At 36.1% G+C, this 25,071-nt stretch overlaps 2 protein-coding genes across 4 annotated transcripts; both read left to right on the top strand.

Annotated features, from left to right (window-relative positions):
• Positions 1–65: 65 nt before the first annotated feature.
• Positions 66–14,563, top strand: LOC142606634 (G-type lectin S-receptor-like serine/threonine-protein kinase LECRK2). 3 transcript variants are annotated; one of them, XM_075777952.1, is made up of 5 exons: positions 66–2,727; positions 13,214–13,317; positions 13,429–13,531; positions 13,621–13,779; positions 14,478–14,563. In XM_075777952.1, exons 1-4 carry the CDS (start codon positions 336–338, stop codon positions 13,659–13,661), a joined length of 2,640 nt encoding a protein of 879 aa, XP_075634067.1. In that variant the 5' UTR covers positions 66–335; the 3' UTR covers positions 13,662–13,779; positions 14,478–14,563. The 3 variants fall into 3 exon arrangements, with proteins under 3 accessions (XP_075634067.1, XP_075634068.1, XP_075634069.1); XM_075777954.1 differs by lacking the exons at positions 13,621–13,779; positions 14,478–14,563 and having other exon boundaries at positions 68–2,752; positions 13,429–13,461; XM_075777953.1 differs by lacking the exons at positions 13,214–13,317; positions 13,429–13,531; positions 13,621–13,779; positions 14,478–14,563 and adding an exon at positions 5,512–5,897 and having other exon boundaries at positions 67–2,752.
• Positions 14,564–21,457: 6,894 nt separating this feature from the next.
• On the top strand, positions 21,458–24,016 carry LOC142607894 (G-type lectin S-receptor-like serine/threonine-protein kinase LECRK2). The gene has a single exon (XM_075779552.1). It carries the CDS (start codon positions 21,592–21,594, stop codon positions 23,989–23,991), a length of 2,400 nt encoding a protein of 799 aa, XP_075635667.1. The 5' UTR covers positions 21,458–21,591; the 3' UTR covers positions 23,992–24,016.
• The last annotated feature ends 1,055 nt before the right edge of the window (positions 24,017–25,071 follow it).

Genomic DNA, 25,071 nt, shown 5'->3' with positions numbered 1-25,071 from the left:
CGCGTGATTAGTTTGGACTTTTTAATTTATTTACAAAAAAAAAAAAAAATCATAAGTGGACCGTAGTGAAGTCAATATGAGAGAATGGGTCAAATTAAAAAACGTGGAAATTTTTAAGAGAGGGCAAAGAAAACATAATAAAGGACTCAAGTAGATTTGCCATTATACAAGTTTATCATTCACCTCACAGTTTATCATTTATGCTACAAAGTGTTCCACTTCCCAATACATATAACAATATGTTCCCAATGCAGATCTTCCTCTACCAGTAGATTTGTTATAATACAGTTTATCGTTTATACTATACAGTGTATCAATTATAAACTCCTAATACTATGGCTTTACAACTATCATATCTTCTCTCCCTGTTGCTTCTTGTTCTGTTGCTGCCATATTCCACCTTTGCTCAAAGTTCCAGCAACCAATCTCTAGGCTCATCCCTTATTGCACAGGAAAACGGCTCTTACTGGGCATCGCCTTCTGGTGACTTTGCGTTTGGTTTCAAACAAATTGAAAATGGACGCTATCTACTAGCCATATGGTTCAACAAAATACCTGAGGAAACCATTGTCTGGTCAGCCAATGGAGATAATCTAGTGCCAACAGGATCCAAAGTTGAACTTACCGAAGGTGGCCAATTGGTACTCAGTGACCCAACAGGCACAGGGATATGGAAATCTGAGTTAGGTGTTTTAGGAGTTGTCTATGCAGCCATGCTTGACACCGGAAACTTTGTGCTGGCAAGCCAGGATGGTGGCTATTTGTGGCAGAGTTTTGATCATCCGACAGATACAATGTTACCTACACAAACAATGAGTATGGGAAGCAGGCTTGTAGCTCATTACTCAAAAAGGAATTACTCTAAAGGAAGGTTCCAGTTCCAACTACAAATAGATGGAAATCTTGTGCTTCAAACGATAGAATACCCTACAGATTGGTCTAACACTGCTTATTGGTTAAGTAGAACTATAGGCAGTGGCTTTCTGGTGGTCTTCAATGAGTCTGGCTCTATATACCTCATACCTAGAAACGGAAGCTTACTTACGGTGACATCATCTAATTCTAGTTCTACGCAGGACTTCTATCAAAGAGCAATTATGGAGTATGATGGAGTTTTTAGACAATATGTATACCCAAAAAAGAGCACTAACAGTACAAATGCTGGAAGGTGGCGTATGGCCTGGTCCTCTGTGTCCCATATACCTGATAATATATGCCATCTTCTGGAAGACATAGGCAGTGGAGCTTGTGGGTTCAACAGCTATTGCATCCTAGGAGATGATGGAAAACCAAATTGCAGATGCCCACCTGGATACACCTTCATTAATCCAGATGATATTAGGAAAGGTTGCAAACAGAACTTTCTTCCACAAAGTTGTGATGAAGCATCTTCAGAAACAGATCAGTTTGATTTAAGTGAAATGGAAAGTATAAACTGGCCCCAATCCGGATCAGATTATGCAAGATATGGAGGAGGCAGCATAACCGAAGATTGGTGTAGAAAAGCTTGCCTGGATGATTGTTTCTGTGCAGCGGTCGTTTTTGAAGATAGAAAGTGCTTGAAAAAGAAAATTCCTCTCTCAAATGGGAGACTGGACCCCATCAACAACGCTGCAAGCAAAGTTCTAATCAAAACAAGGAGAGATAATTCTACTTTTAAGCCTCCAGGTGCAGATTTGAAAAAGAAAAATCAATCAACTGTGATACTTATTGTGTCGGTGCTCCTTAGCAGCTCGATGTTTCTGAACTTACTCTTCATGTTGGCTGCCATTCTGCTTGTTTTTCGTCTCAAATATTGGAAACCAAAGGCCCGTAATCCATACCTGGTCATGCCAGGCATGAATTTGCGAAGTTACACTTTTGAGGAACTAACAGAAGCCACAAATGGGTTCAGGGAAGAGCTAGGGAGGGGTGCCTTTGCAAAAGTTTATAAAGGGGTTCTACAATATGAGGACAGAAAACCAGTTGCGGTTAAAAGGTTGTATAATATGGAGAGAGAAGGCGATATGGAGTTCAATGCTGAAGTGAGTGCTATTGGAAGAACAAACCACAGAAATTTGGTCCAACTTCTAGGATTCTGCAATGAGGGGGAGCATCGGCTTCTTGTATATGAATTCATGAGTAATGGTTCTCTAGCAAGCTTTTTATTTGGGGGTTCACGACCATATTGGTACCAAAGAATTCAGATTGCATTAGAAACGGCAAGAGGGCTCGTTTACTTGCATGAAGAATGCAGCACCCAAATCATCCATTGTGATATCAAGCCGCAGAACATCCTCCTAGATGACTCTTTTTCAGCTAGAATTTCTGACTTTGGATTAGCTAAGCTTTTGAAAACAAATCAGTCTCGTACTGCTACTAGAATCAGGGGAACTAAAGGGTATGTTGCACTTGAATGGTTCAAAAACATGCCTGTTACAATCAAGGTGGATGTTTATAGCTTTGGCATTTTGTTGCTAGAGCTCATTTGTTGCAGGAAGAGTTTTGAAGCAGAGGCAAAGGATGAGGATCAGATGATACTAGCTGACTGGGCATATGATTGCTATAAAGACAGGAAACTGGAGCTATTAGTGGAGAATGATGAGGATGCAACAGATGACATGAAGAGAGTGGAGAAATATGTGATGATTGCAATATGGTGCATTCAGGAGGATCCATCACTAAGGCCAACAATGAAGAAAGTGGTACAAATGATGGAAGGATCAATTGAGGTCTCAGTTCCTCCAGGTTCATCCTCATTTATTAGTTCAATGTAAATCCTCTTACATAACTACCATTTTGGTTGTTTAAGTCTTTATGCATGTTTAATTGTCAATACTATCAGCTTTGCAAGTCAAGTAATATCCAGGAACTAGGTTCTCTAATATTAATAATAATTATCCATATGTTCCAAGATTTTCAATAAAATGACAATTTTTCTATATCAACTAATTCTTTATATGAAATTTGAATGTAAAAAAAGGGGGGGGGGGGGGGGGGAGGGCAGTGGGGTGCTAGATGGTTTTCCTTTTGTACTACAAAAATGTGTCTTTCCTATTGAGTATTGAACCACTGTAAAACTAATACAAAACCCAACATTTAATGCCATCATTCATAAGGATTGACAAACCAAGTAATATACCATAGGCAGAATCCCACTACCAAATTTTGGAAACTCCAATTGACTAGGTCTGGACGATGAATAGTGGTTACTAGACTCTAGAACAAATTGGAGCCACTATCATCGACATATTTTTCTGTATAGTTTATTTTCGGGCAGGCTTTCTTAGATTAAATCTAGCTAGATTTATCAAGCTCCAAACTACTGTCTTACAACAAGACTTACAAATATTTGTCATGGTTTGCAACATTAACTTGACATAATCGATCTTGCCACAAGGTTAGTTTAACTTACGCAACCAAATTGATAGATGAAACAGAAAAGTGAGGAGGCGATACTTGGCAATATAGAGAAGTGAATGAGATACAAATCCATGTTCATTCTTGCCTTGGTAATGTACCTTCCTTATAGAACTGTCCTAACTAGAGAAGTGTCGAGCATCAAAGCAACTCCATCAGATATTACTTTGCATAAATGACGAGCATATAAAAGATTACATGAAATTTTGGACACATGCAGAATCTTTCAAGTTTGAAGTTGAAGGAATGTGTCTTAAGTTGAGGTCTTAGTTCCTACAGATCCATCCTCATTTATTAGTTCAATGTAAATCCTTTTACGTAATTACCTTTCTGGTTGCTTAAGTCTTTATGTGTGTTTAATTGTCAATGCTATCGGCTTGGCAAGTCAGGTAATATCCAGGAATGGTATACTCATGAATGTATGATTATTATTTGTGTCCCAATACTCTCAAAAAAATGATAACTATTCTTTGTCAAGTAATTCTTTATATAAAATTTGTATCAAACAAAAAAAAAAAGGGGTTGCAAGATAAAGTTTTTGTTTAGTATTGCAAAAAAAAAAAAAAAAAATCATTTTTTTGTTGAGTATTGAACCACTATAAAACTAATACAAAACCCAACAGTTAATGCCACCATTCATAAGGATTGAAAAAATGAGTAGCACGTTATAAGTAGAATTTTGACTCACCTACAGAATCCCTCTACTAATTTTAGGAAACTCCAATTGATGAGGTCAGGACAATGACTAGTGTCTACTAGACTCTAGAACTAATTGGAGCCACTATGTTTGACATATTTTGCTGTGCAAGTTATTTTCAGGCAGGCCCTTTTAGATGAAATATAGCTAGATTTTACAAGATCAAAACCACTGTCCTACACCTTTGTGAAACTGCCTTTTGACAAAATGGCATACAAAGATGATCTGGGCATTTAGGACTATTCATCAGTGCTATGTAAGGATTCATGGATGGGATATAGAAGGATTGGTACAAAAATTGAAAAAGAACAATAAAGGAAAAAATGGTGGGGTGAAAACTGAAAAGGAATCACAATCATACAGTCTTTATTCCTAGTCATCCTAAATATTAGTAAAATGATATTTTGTTTTGTTTTAATTTATAATATCAAGAGAAATACTTGTTGCGCTAGCATTTTTGCTTCTCTTTTATGGACAAAAAAAGGGTGCAACACCAAGACATAGAGCAATTTGCAAGAGATTATGCCTTATAATATGGAGATCACTAGTTTGAATCTTCCTCTCCCTTTCTTTTGAGGCTTAAATCATTGACTCCAAAAGTGAACTTTTTTACCCATGTGTATTAGTAGAGGCTATCAATTGACATGTGTGTGTGTGTGTATATATATATATATATATATATATATATATATGTATGTATGTATTTGTTTTAGGGACATTCTTTTAGGGACATTCTTTCCTATATTCTATAAATAGTATTCCAAAATGAAATTAGAACACCATTAGGAAGGGAAAATGCTGATTTCAACCATAAATGGGACTAAACTTTTTATGCAACTGCATTTAGAAAATACTGAACTGACAAGAGATTACATGAGAACATACTCCTACATTGGAACAAACAAGCTAGTATCTAAAACAGTACAACCAAGTATGCTTCAAGTGCTAGACTAAAATAGTACAACCAAACATGGTTCAAGTACTAGCAAGGAACATGCATCGATGCATACCTATAGGTAATTGATTATACTGAAGTAGTTGGAAAAGGACATGGAGGCACTAAAACTTCAGTGGCACCGCCCAACATTTGCAGAACATTCTTCATGGAAGGTCCTAGCAATGGATCCTCCTGCCTTGATTTAGCATTTGACTCTGCAATATGGTGTCAGTCGGAAAGAGTTATAACTTTCCCATAAGTTGACATAATCTTTTCTTGCAAGCACAAAGTTCCCAGTGTTGAGCATGGATGCATAGTTAACTCCACTAGCAGCAACATCAACTGCCCAAACCTGCTGAATGTTTGAGTCATAGAGAACTAGCTGGCCACCTATTGTAAGTTCAACTTTGGATCCTCTTTGGACTAGACTATTTCCATTGGCTGACCAAATTATGGTTTTTTCTGGGATTTTTTCAAGCCATATAGCAAGTAAGAAGCCTATTGCACCAATTGGTCAGAATCCAAAAGCAAAGTCACCGGATGGGGAACCACAGGAAGAGTTATCATCAAGAGCAGTGAGATAAGATCCCAAGCTTATGTTTGCATTAGATTTAGCTGAAGTGGAAGGGGGATGCAGCCAAAGAAAGAACAAGTAATGGATACAGCACGACAGCACAAAAGCCATGGTTAGAACTTAGAAGTCTGATTTTGTTATGCTACGACGAAGACAGTAGTATAGAGAAAACCTCAATCTTATTATTTTTGGACATCAAGCTGAACTGAAAGCTTTCAAATGGTTTGTGGAACCGCTCCACTTAAAGGTTAGGACTTCACTGTCTTGGGTGGAAGCTCAAGTTCATATAGACTCTTTGATGTTGGACTTAGTAGCTCTCTGATGTCAATCTAAAATTTTTGTTGAGTTATCTTTCCAGTTATACTGGATTTTCCTCTTGGAAGACTCTTTTGGCTCTTCCTATAACAATAGGTTAATTGTCTCACTCTTGTAATCAAACAACAAGATGTGAGAAAGTTGATGAACAGAGTCTAGTTGACTTGGTAAATCTATTAAGATCAAAATTTCATGCTCTTCAATAGAAAATGAATTTGTTGATCTCGGTAGCCTGTATAATGTACGCAATCATCAGTCATCATACTACTTAGGCTTAAGAGTTTTTTGAAGGGAAGATACTAAAAATCTTACTTGAAATGAGCAAATATATTAGTGAATAATTACATGAGATCTTTGTTTTTCTTTTTTAAATTGATGCTACCAGACCCATTTAGTAAGGCACCATATCAGACTAGGTTAGACTCTACAACTTACACTCTTTTTTTGGTCATGATACATATAATTACTAATTTTTCAAACATAAAGTCACATTTATACCTAGTAGCACTAGAATGCACTGCAACTTGATATAATATACTGTTCTTGGTCTAAGGTCACCATTTTCTAAATAAACCTAAATTCTCCAAAGAAATAGATAAAGAATGATGCATATTGAAATTTTTAGACACCTCTACTCATATCTCCCTAACCCATTCAAGACCTTCATCAGTTGTAACCATTATTTCATCTGCATTGCAAGAGAAAATTTCAGTTGCATTGTATGACCTGATCAAATTTCTAAGGTAATAATTTTAAATAGCATTGAACAAACATCTAAATTACACCAACACTCTTCCTCTTAATTATCTTGAAAAAACGTAATAAATTATTCTGAACCAAAAAAAAAGAAAAAAAGTAAAGTCGTTCTAAATAACTTATTTTGGAATTGTATTGCATATGTTGAATAATCATTGCTTGAACTTAGATTGACTTCTTCAACATAGTAAGTTTCAGTACATCCCTATAGAACCAAGCTACCTTGGATCACACGTTCAGGACTAGACATTGATCTAGGACTTGAAACAAAGAACACATAGTAAGCAAACAAATGAACAAACATGCAAACTGAAGAAATTCAATGATGACCTGAAAGGTATATGTTCTAGATGTAGATAATTAAATTTAATATAAAAGTAAAATCCATTTGTGCAGTTGTTGTGAAGTCCAAAAATTTATGCTTGAATAGCTTCCTCCCCCGACTCCCATTGGAGCCATTTCTGGCACTCCAAGTTGCTACCACTTGCCCAATTGCTTCAATTGTTGTGCCAACATAAAAAGTTATTGTTTTTATTACTGTGGGAACTGTAGCAGGGGAGGGACAATGAGAGGGACGGAATTTCGGAAAGGGTGGGAGAGACAATTAAGAGAGTGAAAATAAGAGAATGAGAGGGTTTTTCTTAGTTACAACATTGGAGAACCTTACTCAATATCATTAACATTATTATATATTTTGAAAATCTAACCATTAGATTATATGTTCTTTACGCTCTTAATACATATGCCAAATTTTGTTACAATCAGATAATATTTACTGTATGATTTATAAAATTATATTTTATGTATAATTTTAAATTACAAAAACTTGCAATTTAAACAATTTATTGATGACATAGTTGTTGATCTTTAATTTTTTTTAAAATTTTGTAAGTATGGAGAATATAAGAAGAATATGTATTCCAATGGTGGATTTGTCAAAATTCATCTTCAATAAAAAGATATTGAGTAAGGTTGTAACCTTAGGCTGAAACTAATTTTGTAACTAAATTTTATCCTTTAAAAAACAAACATTTAAAAATCTATATCCCTAGTGTTTGGTCCGTCTAGTCTATTTTTGGGACTAGGACCAAATTTTTCATACCCACGAGAGTCGTATTTTTCCTGCCTTTGAATACCCTTGAGTTAGACTTTGAATACCTTCTATATTTTTCCTGCCTTTTCTTCTTGAAGCACACTAGTTGTAATGATGAGTCGCTTTGAAGGAATAGTATTTTTAAGCTTTTTATACAATTTAGTTTTTTAATAAAATAAACTAAAAAAATTTGGCAACATTTTTTACTCCAGTTAAATTTACAAGCTTATAGGTTCTTATTTGAGCTCATTATTGACATTATTTTTTTTTTTCGATTACTAACAATTAATCACATCAGCATATGTCAATTTTGTCATGTTTTTTCTATAGACTTTCTATAAAAAAGAAAAAAAAATTTTATATAAAATAAGTGTATCTTTGGACTGGACTAATTTAAAGTAATTTAGTACAACTTTTCTCTTTAGTTATGTTTCCTTGTATAGGTGCTCTTCTTTCTCACCATTTATCAAGTGAGGTACTGTTTTCTGTTTAGCTTTTTTTTCCCCCTATTTGGTATTCTTGGCTCCATTGTATAACTTTTGCTACGTTTGTTTGTTACTTTGTTAGGAATTTAAGTGTTTAACGTGTGGATTTCAGTATTCTTGGTCATTTATATTTGTTGATTAGAGTTTATTCATTGTTTTTTTTTTTTTTAAACTGGTATAGAGCTCAGTAAATATAATGTGCCAGAATTTGGGCTTTTTAAAAAGAAAAAGAAAAAGAAACGAGGTTATTAATTTTTGTAATCCACAACTCTTTTTGTTGACATGGGTTCAATTTGTGGGCCACTGAGGCCCACAAGGCCCATTGCTTATAAGTCGGTCAAGCATGACCGAATACAACAAGGAATATAATTCCTATTGTTGCCGACCTATCACATATAAATATATACAGTATACATTAGGCAGTGCTTTGTCTTGCGAGTCTTGTGAGAAAGAGTGTTAGGCCATTGATGTGCTTGAACTGTTGAAGCAAAAGTTAACACCTCTATAGTCATCGGAGCAAGCAACTTTTCCTTTTTAGGTACAGTAATTCCTACCTTGGCTAGGATGATGAAAAAGGCTATTTATTTTCCTCCGTTTAAGTTGGGTCGGAGGATGAAAGAGGTTCAAGATAAAAGCAGTGTTGAATATCAGCGGTTGACATGGGATGCCCTTCGGAAGAGTATAAATGGGCTTGTGAACAAGGTTAATGCTGCCAACGTAAAGAACATTATTCCAGAACTCTTCTCGGAGAACTTGATACGGGGAAGTGGGCTATTCTGTCGGTCCTGTATGAAGTCGCAGATGGCATTCCCGGGTTTTACAGACGTGTTTGCAGCACTGGTTGCTGTTGTCAACGCCAAGTTTCCTGAGGTTGGTGAGCTTCTTTTGAGGAGGGTCGTTTTGCAGCTCAAGAGAGCATATAAAAGTAACGACAAGCCTCAATTACTTGCTGCTGTTAAGTTCATTGCACATTTAGTGAATCAACTAGTGGCTCATGAGATCATTGCCTTGGAGCTGCTTACTGTGCTGCTTGAGAATCCAACCGATTCGAGTGTTGAGGTTGCTGTTGCCTTTGTCACAGAGTGTGGATCACTTTTGCAAGATCTCTCGCCTAAAGGCTTGCATGGTGGGTATCCGTACCTTATTTTCTGTCAGATTTCAGATTGGAAGGTTTAAATTATAATCTTTGTTTTTGCTTGACTAATCATTTGCATTGAGAGACCAGGATTTATATTGGTTTAGATTTGGCTGTAGTTTTATTCCAACTTGAGTAATTTGAACTTGAGCTGTACCACCAGTATCTCCTTTAACTACTTCAAAAATGTGCATATTCCTTTCCCCAAAGGCACCACATAAGACAGAAGGGAGCTACCTTCCAAATATCCCCACTATTGTTTGCCAAAATTCCCCTTCCAAGAGGCTAACAAACTATTATCAAATTAGGCATAGCCCAACTAACTTCGAATAGGCAGAATAGCAAAGTCCACAGCTCCTAAGTGATAGGATAGTTCATTGCAAGGGGGTTGTAATTATTAGAAATACTGAATTCAATAGTATTGCATTTCACACAAAAATAATATACATGAGTGCCTTTATATAGGAGGCATATGAGTGCTGTACAAGTAAATATGAGTGCAATACAAGTAGTACAATGTGTGCTCTACAAGTAAGTGATCTAGATGGGCTAAGCCCACATATGAGTGTACGTTAACAGCCCCCCTCAAACTCAAGGTGGATGTGAGACTAACTTGAGGTTGTCAACCAAATCACGAAGGCGTCCCCTAGGATGGGATTTGGTGAAGATGTCTGCAAGTTGATCTTTGGAGGAGACTGAGAAGAGCTTGAGAGTACCATGAACAAGATGATAACGGATAAAATGACAATCAATCTCAATATGTTTAGTCTGTTCATGGAAGACATCATTGTGAGCAATGTGAATGGCACTCTGATTATCACAATAAAGAGGTGTAGCAGAGGATGTAGACACACCTAAGTTTGTAAGAAGCCATCGTAACCAAAGAAGCTCAGATGTGGTATCAGCAAGAGCATGATATTCTGCTTCAGTACTGGAGCGGGCCACAAAGGTTTGTTTCTTACTTCTCCAAGAAATCAAGGAAGAGCCAAGTAGAAAACAATAGCCAGTGGTGGACCTACGATCAGTGGGATCTCCTCCCCAATCAGCATCAGAGAATGCACGGAGTACAAGAGGAGATTGGGCTAAGTAGAAAAGGCCATGGAAGAGAGTGCCCTTCAAGTATCGAAGAATGCGTAGAACAGCAGCATAGTGAGTCGACCGTGGAGCAGACAAATACTGGCTGACCTGATGAACAACATAAGAAATGTCTGGACGAGTAACTGTGAGATAAATTAGGCTGCCAACTAATCGTCTGTAAAGAGAAGGATTAGACAATGGTTTCCCCCCTGAGGGAGTCAGATGCGCATTAGCTAAGATGTCCAAGATTTTTCATCTCAAACTGCTGACTAAGAAAATCCTTGAGTTCTTGTATGTCACTAAGGTCATCACCAGTTATGATCATATTATCCACATAGAGGAGAAGTGGAATGGTGCCTTTATCAGTACGACGAAGAAATAAGGCAACATCATAAGGACTGGCAGTGTAATCCAAGCGAAAGATAGTAGAGCTAAATTTTGCAAACCAGGCTCGAGGATCTTGTTTAAGACCATACAATGCTCGGCGAAGGCGGCAAACCTTGTTGGAGTCAATGGAGAGACCTGGAGGAGGTTGCATGTAAACTTCTTCACTCAAGTCCCTATTAAGGAATGCATTTTTAACATCCATCTGAAAAAGATCCCATTTGCTAGCAGCAGCAACAGCCAGGAGGGCACGACCAGATGAGATGCGGGCAACTGAAGCAAAGGTCTCTTCATAATCAATCCCATACTCCTGTGTAAAACCTTTTGTAACAAGGCGAGCCTTATAGTGCTCAATGGACCCATCTGAGCGAGTCTTAATCTTGTAGATTCACTTGCAACCAGCCACAGACTGTCCAGGAGGGAGAGTAACTAAGTCCCAAGTATGGTTTTTGGTTAATGCATCAATTTTCTCTTTCATTGCAATTTGCCATAAAGGGTTAGTGGAGGCCTCACGATAGGTTTGAGGCTCGTGGAGTGTAGCAAGTGCAGTGTAACAATGATAATCAAGTAAATGTGTAGGAATGGATCTTACCCGGGTTGAGTGACGAGGTGGAATGTCTTGTGGAGGTGGAAGGTTTTGTGGAGGATCTTCAGGCGGAGCAGGAGCGGGGGACCCAGGCTCGAGTTGGGGTAGCTTATCAATTTACTCATCTTCGACCTGTCCAGAAGAGACATTAAAAGGATCGGGTGTTTGTATAGAGAAGTCTAAAGGAGGATCAAGTGGAGTTGGAGAAGGAACATGAGACTCCTCTGGAAAAACTTCAAGTACAGATGAGGTAGTGAGGGAAGAATGAAAATGAGAGAGTTCAACAAACAAGTAGTGTTCCCAGAAGACAACATTACGAGAAACACGAAGGCGATGAGAGACAGGATCATAACATCGATACCCTTTTTGTGTTTCGCCATAACCAAGGAAACAACAAAGTCTAGATCGAGGCTCAAGTTTGTTGTGCTCATGAGACTAAAGAAGAACGAAACAAGTAGATCCAAAAGAGCGAAGGTGATGATAGTCAGGGGGTGACCGAAAGAGGCGCTCATATGGAGTTTGATTATGGATGACAGTGCTTGGAATGCGGTTGATGGTGTGAACAGCATGAAGAGCAGCTTCACCCCAGAATGGAGGAGGAACCTTGGCAGGAAGAAGAAGAGTACGAACAGTGTCAAGAATATGACGAAGTTTACGTTCAACTCGACCATTTTGCTGAGAGGTACCTGGACAAGTTAGATGATGTACAGTGCCATAGGAGTGTAACAGAGTTTGAAAAGCATATTGAGTGTATTCAAGAGCATTATCAGAACGAAATATTTTGATTCTTTTGGAGAATTGGGTTTCAACTATTTTTGCAAAGTTACTGTATATTGGCAAAATTTCAGAACGAGATTTCATAGGAAATATCCAACTGTAACGAGAATAATCATCGATGAAAACAACAAAATATCGAGATCCACCAATACTAGCAACAAGAGAAGGTCCCCAAACATCAGAATGAATTAACTTAAAAATACTATTAGAAATAAAATCACTATTATTAAAAGGTAAAGCTGGCTATTTTCCTAACTGGCATGAGTGCCTTTATATAGGAGGCATATGAGTGCTGTACAAGTAAATATGAGTGCAGTACAAGTAGTACAATGTGTGCTCTACAAGTAAGTGATCTAGATGGGCCAAGCCCACATATGAGTGTACGTTAACAGTAATCATGCCTAAATCTGGCATGTATCTGGTTTTTTAATATTTTTTTTATAGTATTTTGTAGAATTACCGACCAGAAATATAGATTTAAAAAAGTCAAATAAATATTATGATCCCTATTTCAAATCAGATTGGGATCAAAACCCTGTGCCTATTCTAAGTACTGAACCAGTGTTTTTTGATCAGTGAGATGTCTTAGGTTCCACTGGGAATTTTCCATTCTTTGTTATATATGATAATACTAAGTTGAAAATTGTCTTGACGATATAGAAATATTGTATCTGTAATTTTGCCACTCATGGCTGTGGCATATATGTAACCTTGTATGGTGGCCTGGTGTTAAATGGTTAGCGTTTGAATATATTGTTTAGTACTCAAAATTTGTTTACTTATGTCCTTCTTATATTATGAAAGACAAGTAGTGAGTTTCTTTCGATTATTTACGTGTTTAATTAGCTATGTCAAACTTTTGGTTCATTATGTTCTATGCTTAGCAATCACTGTTTCCATGAGATTATATGTCATAATGTTCCTATCCTCTTTCTTTTATTTTTATTGGAATAAATTTTAGTTTCTGTATTGTGTACTCAAGGTTTACACTTCTACAGGAATATTTGAGCGTTTCCGTGGGATTCTTCATGAAGGTGAAATAGACAAAAGGGTTCAATTTCTGATAGAAGGGCTATTTGCGATAAGAAAAGCCAAGTTTCAGGTATGATTTTTTTGTTCTCCCTTCATTTTAAGAATTATGGTATGACATACTACTATTAGTGTCCAAGGATAGCTAGAATAAAGATACCCTCTGTGATGTATTCATTTGCAGGGGTACCCAGCTATTCGTCCAGGTCTGGACCTTGTAGAGCAGGAAGATCAGATAACCCATGAGATCTCTCTCCAAGAGGACATAGATCCAGAGATTGCCCTTGGTATGGCATTATGCTGAGCTGTTTTCTGCTTCTTGATTGGTCAAGCTATGGTTATGTATTGATTTGTATTTTTCTTTCTCCTTGTTCAGATATATTCAAGGGATGGGGAGCAGATGAAAATAAGGGATGAAACAGAGACGAATCTTGTAAATCTTCGGAGGACAATCTATCTAACAATTATGTCCAGTGTAGATTTTGAGAAGGCAGGTCATAAGCTCCTGAAAATTAAACTAGAGCCAGGTCAAGAGGTATGTGTTGCAAGCTTTTCCTGATGTTACTGTTGTAAAATCGAAGTCTCTTTATTTAGTATTCCCTTGTTTAAGAAGAAGTAGGGAAAGATAGATAAATAATGAATATTTGTTCACAATTCGCTGAGTCTTTGCAAATTATTGGTACTTGGCTAGGAATCACTATTAGTTAGAGAAACTAGAGCTGGGTTCTGAGTCTCCTGTCCAGCACGAAGACATCCTTTACACCCCTTTGCTATCAAGTATATTAATGAACAATAAATGAATAGACAAGATGGATTAGATTCACTTTACGTATTCTTTTAACATTTCAAATTGCTAGATGTTATTTCATGTCAGTATCAAATATATATTTTTCTTTATTCTTAGCTTTTGTTTTTTTAACCCCCACCCCCTAAACGATTAGAATTCATTAGTAGTTTCATGCACTAACTTGCCTTGGTGCTTAGATTATTTCCTTTGGGTACTTCAGTCACTATTAGGGGTGTATAGAGGCAAGCCACATAGAGCCCAAGCTAAGCTTCTTGCTACTTAGGCTAGACTTGACATGGAGTCGAGTTTGGCTTGAAGAATTTGATAACTCCTAAAATTGATTGCTTAAAATAATAATATATTAGCATAATTTACTTTAAAGAAAAAATCTTGAATCAAATTCTGTACTACCTGAAGACTTATAGTTGTCTTGGTCGCTTATGCAGATGGAGTTGAACATTATGCTCTTGGAATGTTGTAGTCAGGAGAGAACTTACCTCCAGTATTATGGTCTTTTTGGGCAGCGCTTCTGCATGATCAAAAAATTTTATCAGGAAAATTTTGACAAATGCTTTGTCCAACAATATTCCATGACTGGCTTGAAACAAATAAGTTGCGTATGTGGCTAAGTTTTTTGCGCACTTACTCAGCACCGATGCTCTACCTTGGCATGTTTTAGCCTATATTCGCTTAATAGAGGAGGATACCACTTCTTCATCTCATATATTTAGTAAGATTCTATTCCAGGTATCAAAACCGACAACAATTTTTTCCCCTCATGTTTTTCCCTCTAGCATATTTTCTAGAAGCGGTTGTATTCACAGTTGTGTTGTTTCTGTTGCAGGAATTGTCACAGCATCTAGGCATCCGTCTATTGAATGAGCGTCTTAACGATCCCACAATGCAGGATTCCTTTGAATCTATCTTCCCAAGGGACAATCCCAAGAACACGCGGTTTTCAATTAACTTCTTTACATCCATTGGACTTGGTGGCATCACTGGAAACTTACGTGAGTACTTGAAGAATATGCCATGCCTTATTATGCAACAAGAGCACGAATCTGATAGTTCTAGTAGTTCGGTTACAGGGTCAGCTAGTTCGGAATTGGATTCATTGAGTTTAGATGAGAGTGAAAGGGATGACAGACACAAGAAGCAGAGGAGGAGAGACTAAGGGAATGTTATGATATGCAGTAGTCAGTAGATATTAGGGTTTGATGTTTGCCATTTGTAATGTATAGAATCAATTTGTTTTCACATTTTGTAAAATTTTGCATCGATATGAATTAGCATTATAGCAACTTTGTTTTTCTCTCTAATGGGGAAAGGGTCTTAATTTCAGCACAGATGCTCTACCTTGGCATGTAAAATTTTGGGTTTGATGTTTGACATTTGTTTTCCTACACACCACTTAACTCTCGTGTATTATGGTGTGCAGCCACTTGAGCACAAATGGAACTTGATGCAACTCAAATTTACAAGGCTACAACTCTTAGGCCTCGTTTGGTTGGGGTGAAAATAGAGATGATGGAAAAGAATGAGTAGAAAATATGGTGGAAAATGGAATTTTCCCTTGTTTGATTTAGGATAGAAAATAAGAGGGAAAAAAAATGGTGTGGAAAATTTTCCCTCCAGAGTTACAAAATTTTGTCCTCCCAATTTGGGAGGAAAACTAAGGAGAAAAGATCATATGAGTAGTAAATTATACAAACACCCTCATCTTTACACAGCATGTCTCCACGTTCTCCTCTTTCCTTTCTCTTTTTTTTTTTTTTCTTTGGTTTTGTCAGGACGTGGTGGGTTCTTCTTCTTTTTTTTTTTTTTTTAATTTATTATTTTTATTATTTTTTTAAGAAAACGCGTTTAGATGATTTCTTATGCTATTTTTTGAAATGTCAACTTTCATCTATACACAATTTTTTTAAAAAGTATAATGTATTATTTTTTGTTTTATTTAAGAGGGACATGACGGTAAATTTATACAAATCTTATTTTCAACCAAACCAAAAATTTTTCCACCCCTCCACTTTTCCACCCTCTCAACCAAACACAAATAAGGAAAACTAAAAACTTTTTTATCCTCCAACTTTTCCATCATCTCTCTATTTTCTATCCTTACACTTTTCCATCATCTCTCTATTTTCAATCCTCTCACTTTTCCATCCTCTCTCTATTTTCTATTCTCTCACTTTTTCATCCTCTCAATCAAATGGACCCTTACACTTGCAAGTGGGATGGTGGATGGATTACAAGGGCTTTCTATTGTTAAGCCACCTCTCCATATGGTTACTTTATTAGATGGTAAATAAATATTGATTTTAGCCTAACATATTGCTTTTGTAATCATAATATGGTTAGTGTCAAAATTAAAATTTGTGGTGTTTGTCGTGGAAATACCTCAGAATATATTTAATTAATTAGTGGATGATTACACTTTATATTCATAAATAGTTTGGTTGTAATTGAAATGGTTACACATTTGGGTCAAAATTTGCACTTTAATCTTTACTTGAAATTTAGTTTTTTCATGTCCAAAAAAGTGTTTACCATAATTATTTACTTGGAATTTTCAATACTCATGTACTTCTGACGCTACTGTACTCTAAAGTTAAGATAAATATTTTTGGTCACTCTATGGAGACTCCAATGGTGGCCCTTTACTCACAATTTGCCTTACATAACAACTAAACAATAAGAGAATTGCTATATATACAACATTTTCACAACACTTTCACAATAAATCCTAGTTGGCACGTTGTTACAGCCTTACAGGTTTTTAATTTGAATTCACCATTGAAATTACTTTTTTACCCACTAATAACAACAAATAACAACCGGCTACATAGTATTTATTGTGAAAATATTATTGACATAACATTTCTCAAACAATAATGAAAAGACGAATATGAAAGGGATGGTGATGAGTGTGAGAGAGTCTCTTGCCCAATGAAGTAATGTCAAGCACATAACCTACCACACTTCAACCTTTGCACTCTTCCGACAATAATGCAAAAGCAATATCATTCCCCAACAATTCATCCTTAACTAGCTATCTTGATGTTAATGTGTTACTTACATTTGTTTGCACTACACATCATGTTTCAAACTGCCTAACCCTTTTTATCAATAATTCAATATTCTTGTACTTAGCACCAAAAAAAAAAAAAAAAACCAATATTCTTTGTCGGAAGGCTTGGAGGGACAACTCCTAGAACTCACATTGCATTAGAAACGGCAAGAGGGCTCTTTTACTTGCATGAAGAATGCAGCACCGAAATCATACATTGTGATATCAAGCCGCAAAACATCCTACTAAATGACTCTTTTACAACTAGAATTTCTAACTTTGGATTAGCTAAGTTTTTGAAAATAGACCAGACTCGTACTACTACTGGAATCAAGGGAACTAAAGTGTATGTTGCACCCAATGGTTCAGAAACATGCCTGTTACAAATCAAGGTGGATGTTTACAGCTTTGATATTTTGTTGCTAGAGCTCGTTTGCTGCAGGAAGAGTTTTGAAGCAGAGGTAAAGGATGAGGATCCGATGATACTAGCTGACTGGGCATATGCTTGCTATAGAGACAAGAAACTAGATCTGTTAGTGGAGAATGATGAGGAGGCAACAAATGACATGAAGAGAGTGAAGCAATATGCGATGATTGTAATATGGTGCATTCAGGAGGATCCATTACTAAGGCCAACAATGAAGAAAGTGGAACAAATGATGGAAGATTCTGTTGAGGTCTCAGTTCCTCTAGGTCCATCCTCATTTATTAGTTTAATGTAAATCCTCTTATATAATTACCTTTCTAGTTGTAAAAGTCTTTATACATGTTTAATTGTCAATACTCTCAACTTGGCAAGTAAAGTAATATTCAAGAATTGGGTACTCTAATATGAATAATAATTGCCCATATGTCCCAAGATTTTCAATAAAATGACAACTTTTCTGTGTCAAGTAATTCTTTATATGAAATTTGTATATATAAAAAAAGGGGAGGGGGGGGGGGTGCTAGACGGCTTTCCTATTGTACTGCAAAAAATGTGTCTTTTCTATTGAGTATTGATCCACTATAAAACTAATTCAAAACCCAACATTTAATGCCATCATTCATAAGGATTGACAAATCGAGTAATATGCCATAGGCAAAAGTTTGCCTCACTTGCAGAACCCCATTACCAAATTTTGGAAACTCCAATTGACAAGGTCTGGACTATGAATAATGGCTACTAGACTCTAGAACTAGTTGGAGCCACTATTATTGACATATTTATTGTACAAGTTATTTTCAGGCAAGCCTTCTTAGATTAAATCTAGCTAGATTTAGCAAGATTCAAACTACTGTCTTAAAACAAGACTTATAATTTGTCATGGTTTGCAACATTAACTTAACATAATTGATGTTGCCCCAAGATTAGTTTAAATTCCGCAACCAAATTGATAGATGAAACAAAAAAGTGAGGAGGTGATAGTTGGCAAGGCAGAGCAATGAATGGGATACAGATCCATGTTCATTCTTGCCTCAGTAAAGTACCTTCCTTGTAGGATTGTCCTGAATAGAGAAGTTTTGAGCATCAAAGTAACACCATCAGATATTATTTTGTATAAATGATGAACATATAAAAGATTAGATGAAATTTTGGACTCATGCAGAATCTTTCAAGTTTGAAGTTGAAGGAATGTGTCCTAAGTTGAAAATTACTTATATGGGTGATTGTAAGTTCATGTTCATTGCCCACTGAGACTAACTCTGAACCTGTGTATTGATTTCAAAGATAAGATTGGCAAGGTTGGATGTTTAAGTCACTAACTTTGCTACAGATCTGGTGTTCTAATGAATGTATGTATGATAAATGTCTGTATATCCCGATTGTCAATTAATATGACTACTATTCTATGTCAAGTAATTGTTTATATAAAATTTTTATCACACAAGAAAATGGTTCCTAGGTAAAAAATTTCTGTTAGTAGTGCAAATTTTGTCTTTTCTATTCAAGCATTTGATTACAACTAACCTAGTAAGTCAGGTATAATATATATACACTTTTCTTTTTCTAAAACTTAGTTAAGGTTTTTCCTTTTATACTCGAAGTAAAATATAAAACCCTACAAGTCAAACGGGCTTGAGCTGAATGGAAAATTTGTAGAAAAATAATTCTACACGTGGTTCAATCGATCAAGCCTAATTTTCGATCGATCAAGTCTTGCAAAATTACACCAATAATTTATGCAATCACTCGATTCTAATTTTACAAATAATCACACTTTGAGCAAGTCTAAACCTAGACTCTATGTTTTGATCATGATTTGCCAACACATTACATAATGAAGTTCTAATACATTAGTTCCTAAAGTCTTAAAACCTAACAGAGTTATTAGGAACCTTCTTGGAAATTCTTTGGATAAAATTACCCAACATGTTAGGGCCCATTCGGATAAGTGTTTTCAAGGACAAAACGTGAGATTGAATCTCAGTTTGGAATTTTTAATTTTATTTACAAAAAAAAAATCATAAGTAATTTTTTTTTCTTACAATAAGTAATAAGATGTTCATTTTATTTGAGATTTTTTTAATAAAAAAAATATATTAAACTTGTTATTTTCTATAATAGTTACACACACATGCAGTAATCTAGAAACACCCCTAACAGTATGCTAGAATAAACCAGTACCAAAATATTTTATTCCAATGGACAAACTGAAATAGAGTTCGAAACGATATTCACAACATTACTTTGAAGTACGAAAGTCGCACACCATAAACAAGAAAAGGGTCTATAACGATTATGAGCAATAATTTATTAGAAACATTTTTTTCTTGTGAGATTATTGTAAACATTTTGAAAATTTTACAATGGGTTAAGATCTTCTATATTTTAAGTTCTCTCAGTTATGTCTATTTCCATGATTAAGATTTAATTGTTAATAGACTATTATGTTATTTAAAGTGAAAGTGATGGTCTAGTACTTTTTTTATATTTGTATCATTAAATTTGAATCAAGAAATGAACCCAGAGAATCTTTAGTGACAAGGGAATTGACAGTATGGAATTTTGTGCTTGGCACAAAATTCCAACGTAGATGGACCGTAGTAAAGTCAATACTAGTCATTATGAGAAAATGGGTCAAATCCATGTTCATTCTTGCCTCTGTATTTTTCTTGTTGGACGGTACAAGTAAAGTAGCACAAAATTCCAATGTAGATGGACCGTAGTGAAGTCAATACTAGTCATTATGAGAAAATGGGTCAAATCCATGTTCATTCTTGCCTCTGTATTTTCCTTGTTGGACGGTACAAGTAAGGTACTTTACGAAAGCATGAACACGAATTTGACCCATCCGATATTATTTTGTATAAACGATAGTATATAAAAAATGGTTCAGTTGATGTGTTTGAAAAAGTTGTAAATACTTTTTTATTTTTTATTTTTATTTTTTTTAAAAATAATTAATTATTGTGTGTTTAGATGAAATTTTTGACCCATGCAGAGTAAAATAGACTATTATCACATTATATTATTTAAAATTTTAAGTGAGGTGATAGTCCAACACGTTCAAAGATTTGCAATATTAAATTTGAATTAGGGAACGAGGCCACTTCAAAGGAATTGACCGTAAGGAAACTTTGGTGCCAAACACAAACATGCCGACGTAGATGGACAGTAGTAAAGTCAATACTAATAAATGCGAGAGAGCGGGTCAAATTAAAAAAAGTGGAAATTTTAGGAGAGTACAAATTAATGCAGGAAATGTAAACCACATGTTAAGAGCATCGAATCAAATCAAAGTCACTGAAGAAAATCCTGATGTCTTTGTTTCCAGCAGTAGAATAGAGAAAGAGTCTCTTCACAGACTGCAAAGAAAACATAATAAAGGACTCATGTAGATTTGTCATTATACAAATTCAACATTCACCTCATAGTTTATCATTTATGCTACGAAGTGTTCCACTGCCCATACTTATAACAAAATATTCCAAATGCAAATCTTCCTCTACCAGTAAATTTGTCATAATACAGTTTATCATTTATACTACAATCAATTATGAACTCCTAATACTATGGCTTTACAAATATCTTCTCTCCTTGACATGGTTAGTGGCTTTCACTTGGGTGGGTTTGAGAAATGGTGAGTGGCTTTAACCTTTAGGAACCTTCTTGGCAATTCTTTAGGTAGAATTACGCAACATGTTGGAGCCCATTTGGATAAGCATTTTCAGGCGCAAAACGCGTGATTAGTTTGGAATTTTTAATTTATTTACAAAAAATATCACAAGTGGACCGTAGTCAAGTCAATATAAGAGAATGGGTCAAATTCAAAAACGTGGAAATTTTTAAGAGAGGGCAAAGAAAACATTATCAAGCACTCAAGTAGATTCGTCATCATACAAGTTTATCATTCACCTCACAGTTTATCATTATGCTACAAAGTGTTCCACTGCCCAATACTTATAACATTATGTTCCCAATGCAAACCTTCCTCTACCAGTAGATTTGTCAATAATACAGTTTTTATCGTTTATACTACGAAGTGTATCAATTATAAACTCCTGATACTATGGCTTTACAAGTATCATATCTTCTCTCCTTGTTGCTTCTTGTTCTGTTGCTACCATATTCCACCTTTGCTCAAAATTCCAGCGACCAATCTCCAGGCTCATTCCTTATTGCACAGGAAAACGGCTCTTACTGGGCATCGCCTTCTGGTGATTTTGCTTTTGGTTTCCAACAAATTGGAAATGAAGGCTATCTACTAGCCATATGGTTCAACAAAATACCTGAGGAAACCATTGTCTGGTCAGCCAATGGAGATAATCTAGTGCCAACAGGATCCAAAGTTGAACTTACCGAAGGTGGCCAATTGGTACTCAGTGACCCAACAGGCACAGGGATATGGAAATCTGAGTCAGGCAAAGGCTATTTAGGAGTTGTCCATGCAGCCATGCTTGACACCGGAAACTTTGTGGTGGCAAGCCAGGATGGTGGCCATTTGTGGCGGAGTTTTGATCATCCAACAGACACGATGTTACCTACACAAACAATGAGCCGGGGAAGAAAGCTTGTAGCTCATTACTCAGAAAGTAATAACTCTAAAGGAAGGTTCCAGTTTGCACTAAATACGGATGGAAATCTTGTGCTTCAAACTTTAGCATACCCTATAGATTATTGGTCTAACACTGCTTATTGGGAAAGTGGAACTAATGGCAGTGGCTTTCAGGTGGTCTTCAATGAGTCTGGCTCTATATACCTCACAGCTACAAACGGAAGCATACTTAAGACCGTATCATCAAATTCTGTTTCTAAACAGGACTTCTATCAAAGAGTAGTCATGGAATATGATGGAGTTCTCATGCATTATGGTTACCAAAAAAGCAGCACTAATACTTCAAATGCCTGGTCCATTTTGTCCGTTGTTATGCCTCCAAATATATGCGAAATTACAGAACAAATAGGCAGTGGAGCTTGTGGGTTCAACAGCTACTGCGAGCTAGGAGAGTATGGAAGACCAAATTGCATATGCCCAACAGGATACATCCTCATTGATCCAAATGATGTTATGAAAGGTTGCAGACAAAACTTTCTTCCACAAAGTTGTGATGAAGCATCTTCAAAAACAGATCAATTTGATTTACGTGAAATGGTGAGTGTAAATTGGCCCTTTACTGATTATGGACGCTATGTAAACGTAACTGAGGATTGGTGCAGGAAAGCTTGCTTGGGTGATTGTTTTTGTGCAGTGGCTGTGTTTGGAGGCGGGCAGTGTTGGAAAAAGAAAATTCCTCTTTCAAATGGGAAGAAGGACCCCAGCGAAATTGGAACCAAAGTTCTAATCAAAATAAGGAAAGATAATTCTACTTTTAACCCATCAGGTGCAGATTTGATGAAGAAAAATCATTCAACTGTGAGACTAATTCTATCGGTGCTCCTTATCAGCTCGACGTTTCTGAACTTACTCTTCTTGTTGGCTGCCTTTCTGCTTGGTTTTCGTTTCAAATATTGGAAACTAAAGGCCCGTAATCCATACCCGGTCACACCAGTCATGAATTTGCGAAGTTACACTTATGAGGAACTAATAGAAGCCACAAATGGGTTCAGGGAAGAGCTAGGGAGCGGTGCCTTTGCAAAAGTTTATAAAGGGGTTCTAGAATATGAGGACAGAAAACTAGTTGCGGTTAAAAGGTTGCATAATATGGAGAGAGAAGGCGATATGGAGTTCAATGCTGAAGTGAGTGCTATTGGAAGAACAAACCACAGAAATTTGGTCCAACTACTAGGATTCTGCAATGATGGGGAGCATCGGCTTCTTGTATATGAATTCATGAGTAATGGTTCTCTAGCAAGCTTTCTATTTGGGGGTTTGCGGCCATATTGGTACCAAAGAATTCAAATTGCATTAGAAACGGCAAGAGGGCTCTTTTACTTGCATGAAGAATGCAGCACCCAAATCATACATTGTGATATCAAGCCACAAAACATCCTTTTGGATGACTCTTTTTCAGCTAGAATTTCTGACTTTGGATTAGCTAAGCTTTTGAAAGCAGATCAGACTCGTACTACTACTGGAATCAGGGGAACTAAAGGGTATGTTGCACCTGAATGGTTCAAAAACATGCCTGTTACAATCAAGGTGGATGTCTACAGCTTTGGCATTTTGTTGCTAGAGCTCATTTGTTGCAGGAAGAGTTTTGAAGCAGAAGCAAAGGATGAGGATCAAATGATACTAGCTAATTGGGCATATGATTGCTATAACGACAAGAAACTGGATTTGTTAGTGGAGAACGATCAAGAGGCAATAGATGACATGAAGAGAATGGAGAAATATGTGATGATTGCAATATGGTGCATTCAGGAGGATCCATCACTAAGGCCAACAATGAAGAAAGTGGTACAAATGATGGAAGGATCAATTGAGGTCTCAGTTCCTCCAGGTTCATCATCATTTAGTAGTTCAATGTAAATCCTTTTTATATAATTACCATTCTGGTTGTTTAAGTCTTTAGGCATGTTTAATTGTCACTACTATCAGCTTGGCAAGTCAAGTAATATCCAGGAATTAGGTAATCTAATATGAATAATGATTACCCACATGTCCTAAGATTTTCAATAAAGTGACAACTTTGTGTGTCAAGTAATTCTTTATATGAAATTTGAATATAAAAAAAAGGGGAGGGGGGGGGGGGTGCTAGATTGTTTTCCTTTTGTACGGCAAAAATGTGTCTTTTCTATTGAGTATTGAACCACTGTAAGGATTGACAAACCAAGTAATATGCCATAGGCAGAAATTTGCCTCACCTGCAGAATCCCACGACCAAATTTTGGAAGCTCCAATTGAAAAGGTCCAGACAATGAATAGTGGCTACTAGACTCTAGAACAAGTTGGAGCCACTATCATCGACATATTTTGTTGTACAGGTTATTTTCAGGCAGGCCTTCTTAGATTAAAATTAGCTAGATTTAGCAAGATCCAAACTACTATATTACAACAAGACTTACAATTTGTCATGGTTTTTAACATTAACTTGACATAATCGATCTTGCCACAAGATTAGTTTAACTTCCGCAACCAATTAATAGATGAAATAGAAAAGTGAGGAGGCTATACTTGGCAAGGCAAAGCAATGAATGACATACAAATCCTTGTTCCTTCTTGCCTCGATAAAGTACCTTCCTTTTAGAACTGTCCTGACTAGAGAAGTGTTGAGCATCAAAGCAACACCTTCAAATATTATTTTGCATAAATGATGAGCATATAAAAGATTAGATGAAATTTTGGACACATGCAGAATCTTTAAAGTTTGAAGTTGAAGGAATGTATCCTAAGTTGAAAATTACTTATACTAGTCGTAGACCCATGCATAGCGCGAGATAATTTTTTTTAGGGTGATCTTATTAAATATATTTGGGGTAATAAGTTATAACACTCTCCCATTTCGTTTATATTAATAACAAAATATTTTAAATTTATTTAAGAATCTATTTATAAATGTTTAACCATGGTTAGTAAAGACATTACTCATAACTTTAGAATTAAAATACA

The sequence above is a fragment of the Castanea sativa genome, chromosome 8 (assembly GCF_040712315.1).
Source record: "Castanea sativa cultivar Marrone di Chiusa Pesio chromosome 8, ASM4071231v1".
Classification (NCBI taxonomy): Eukaryota; Viridiplantae; Streptophyta; class Magnoliopsida; order Fagales; family Fagaceae; genus Castanea; species Castanea sativa.
The sequence above is the reverse complement of the archived record's forward strand: the minus strand, read 5'-3'. Positions and strand labels throughout refer to the sequence as shown.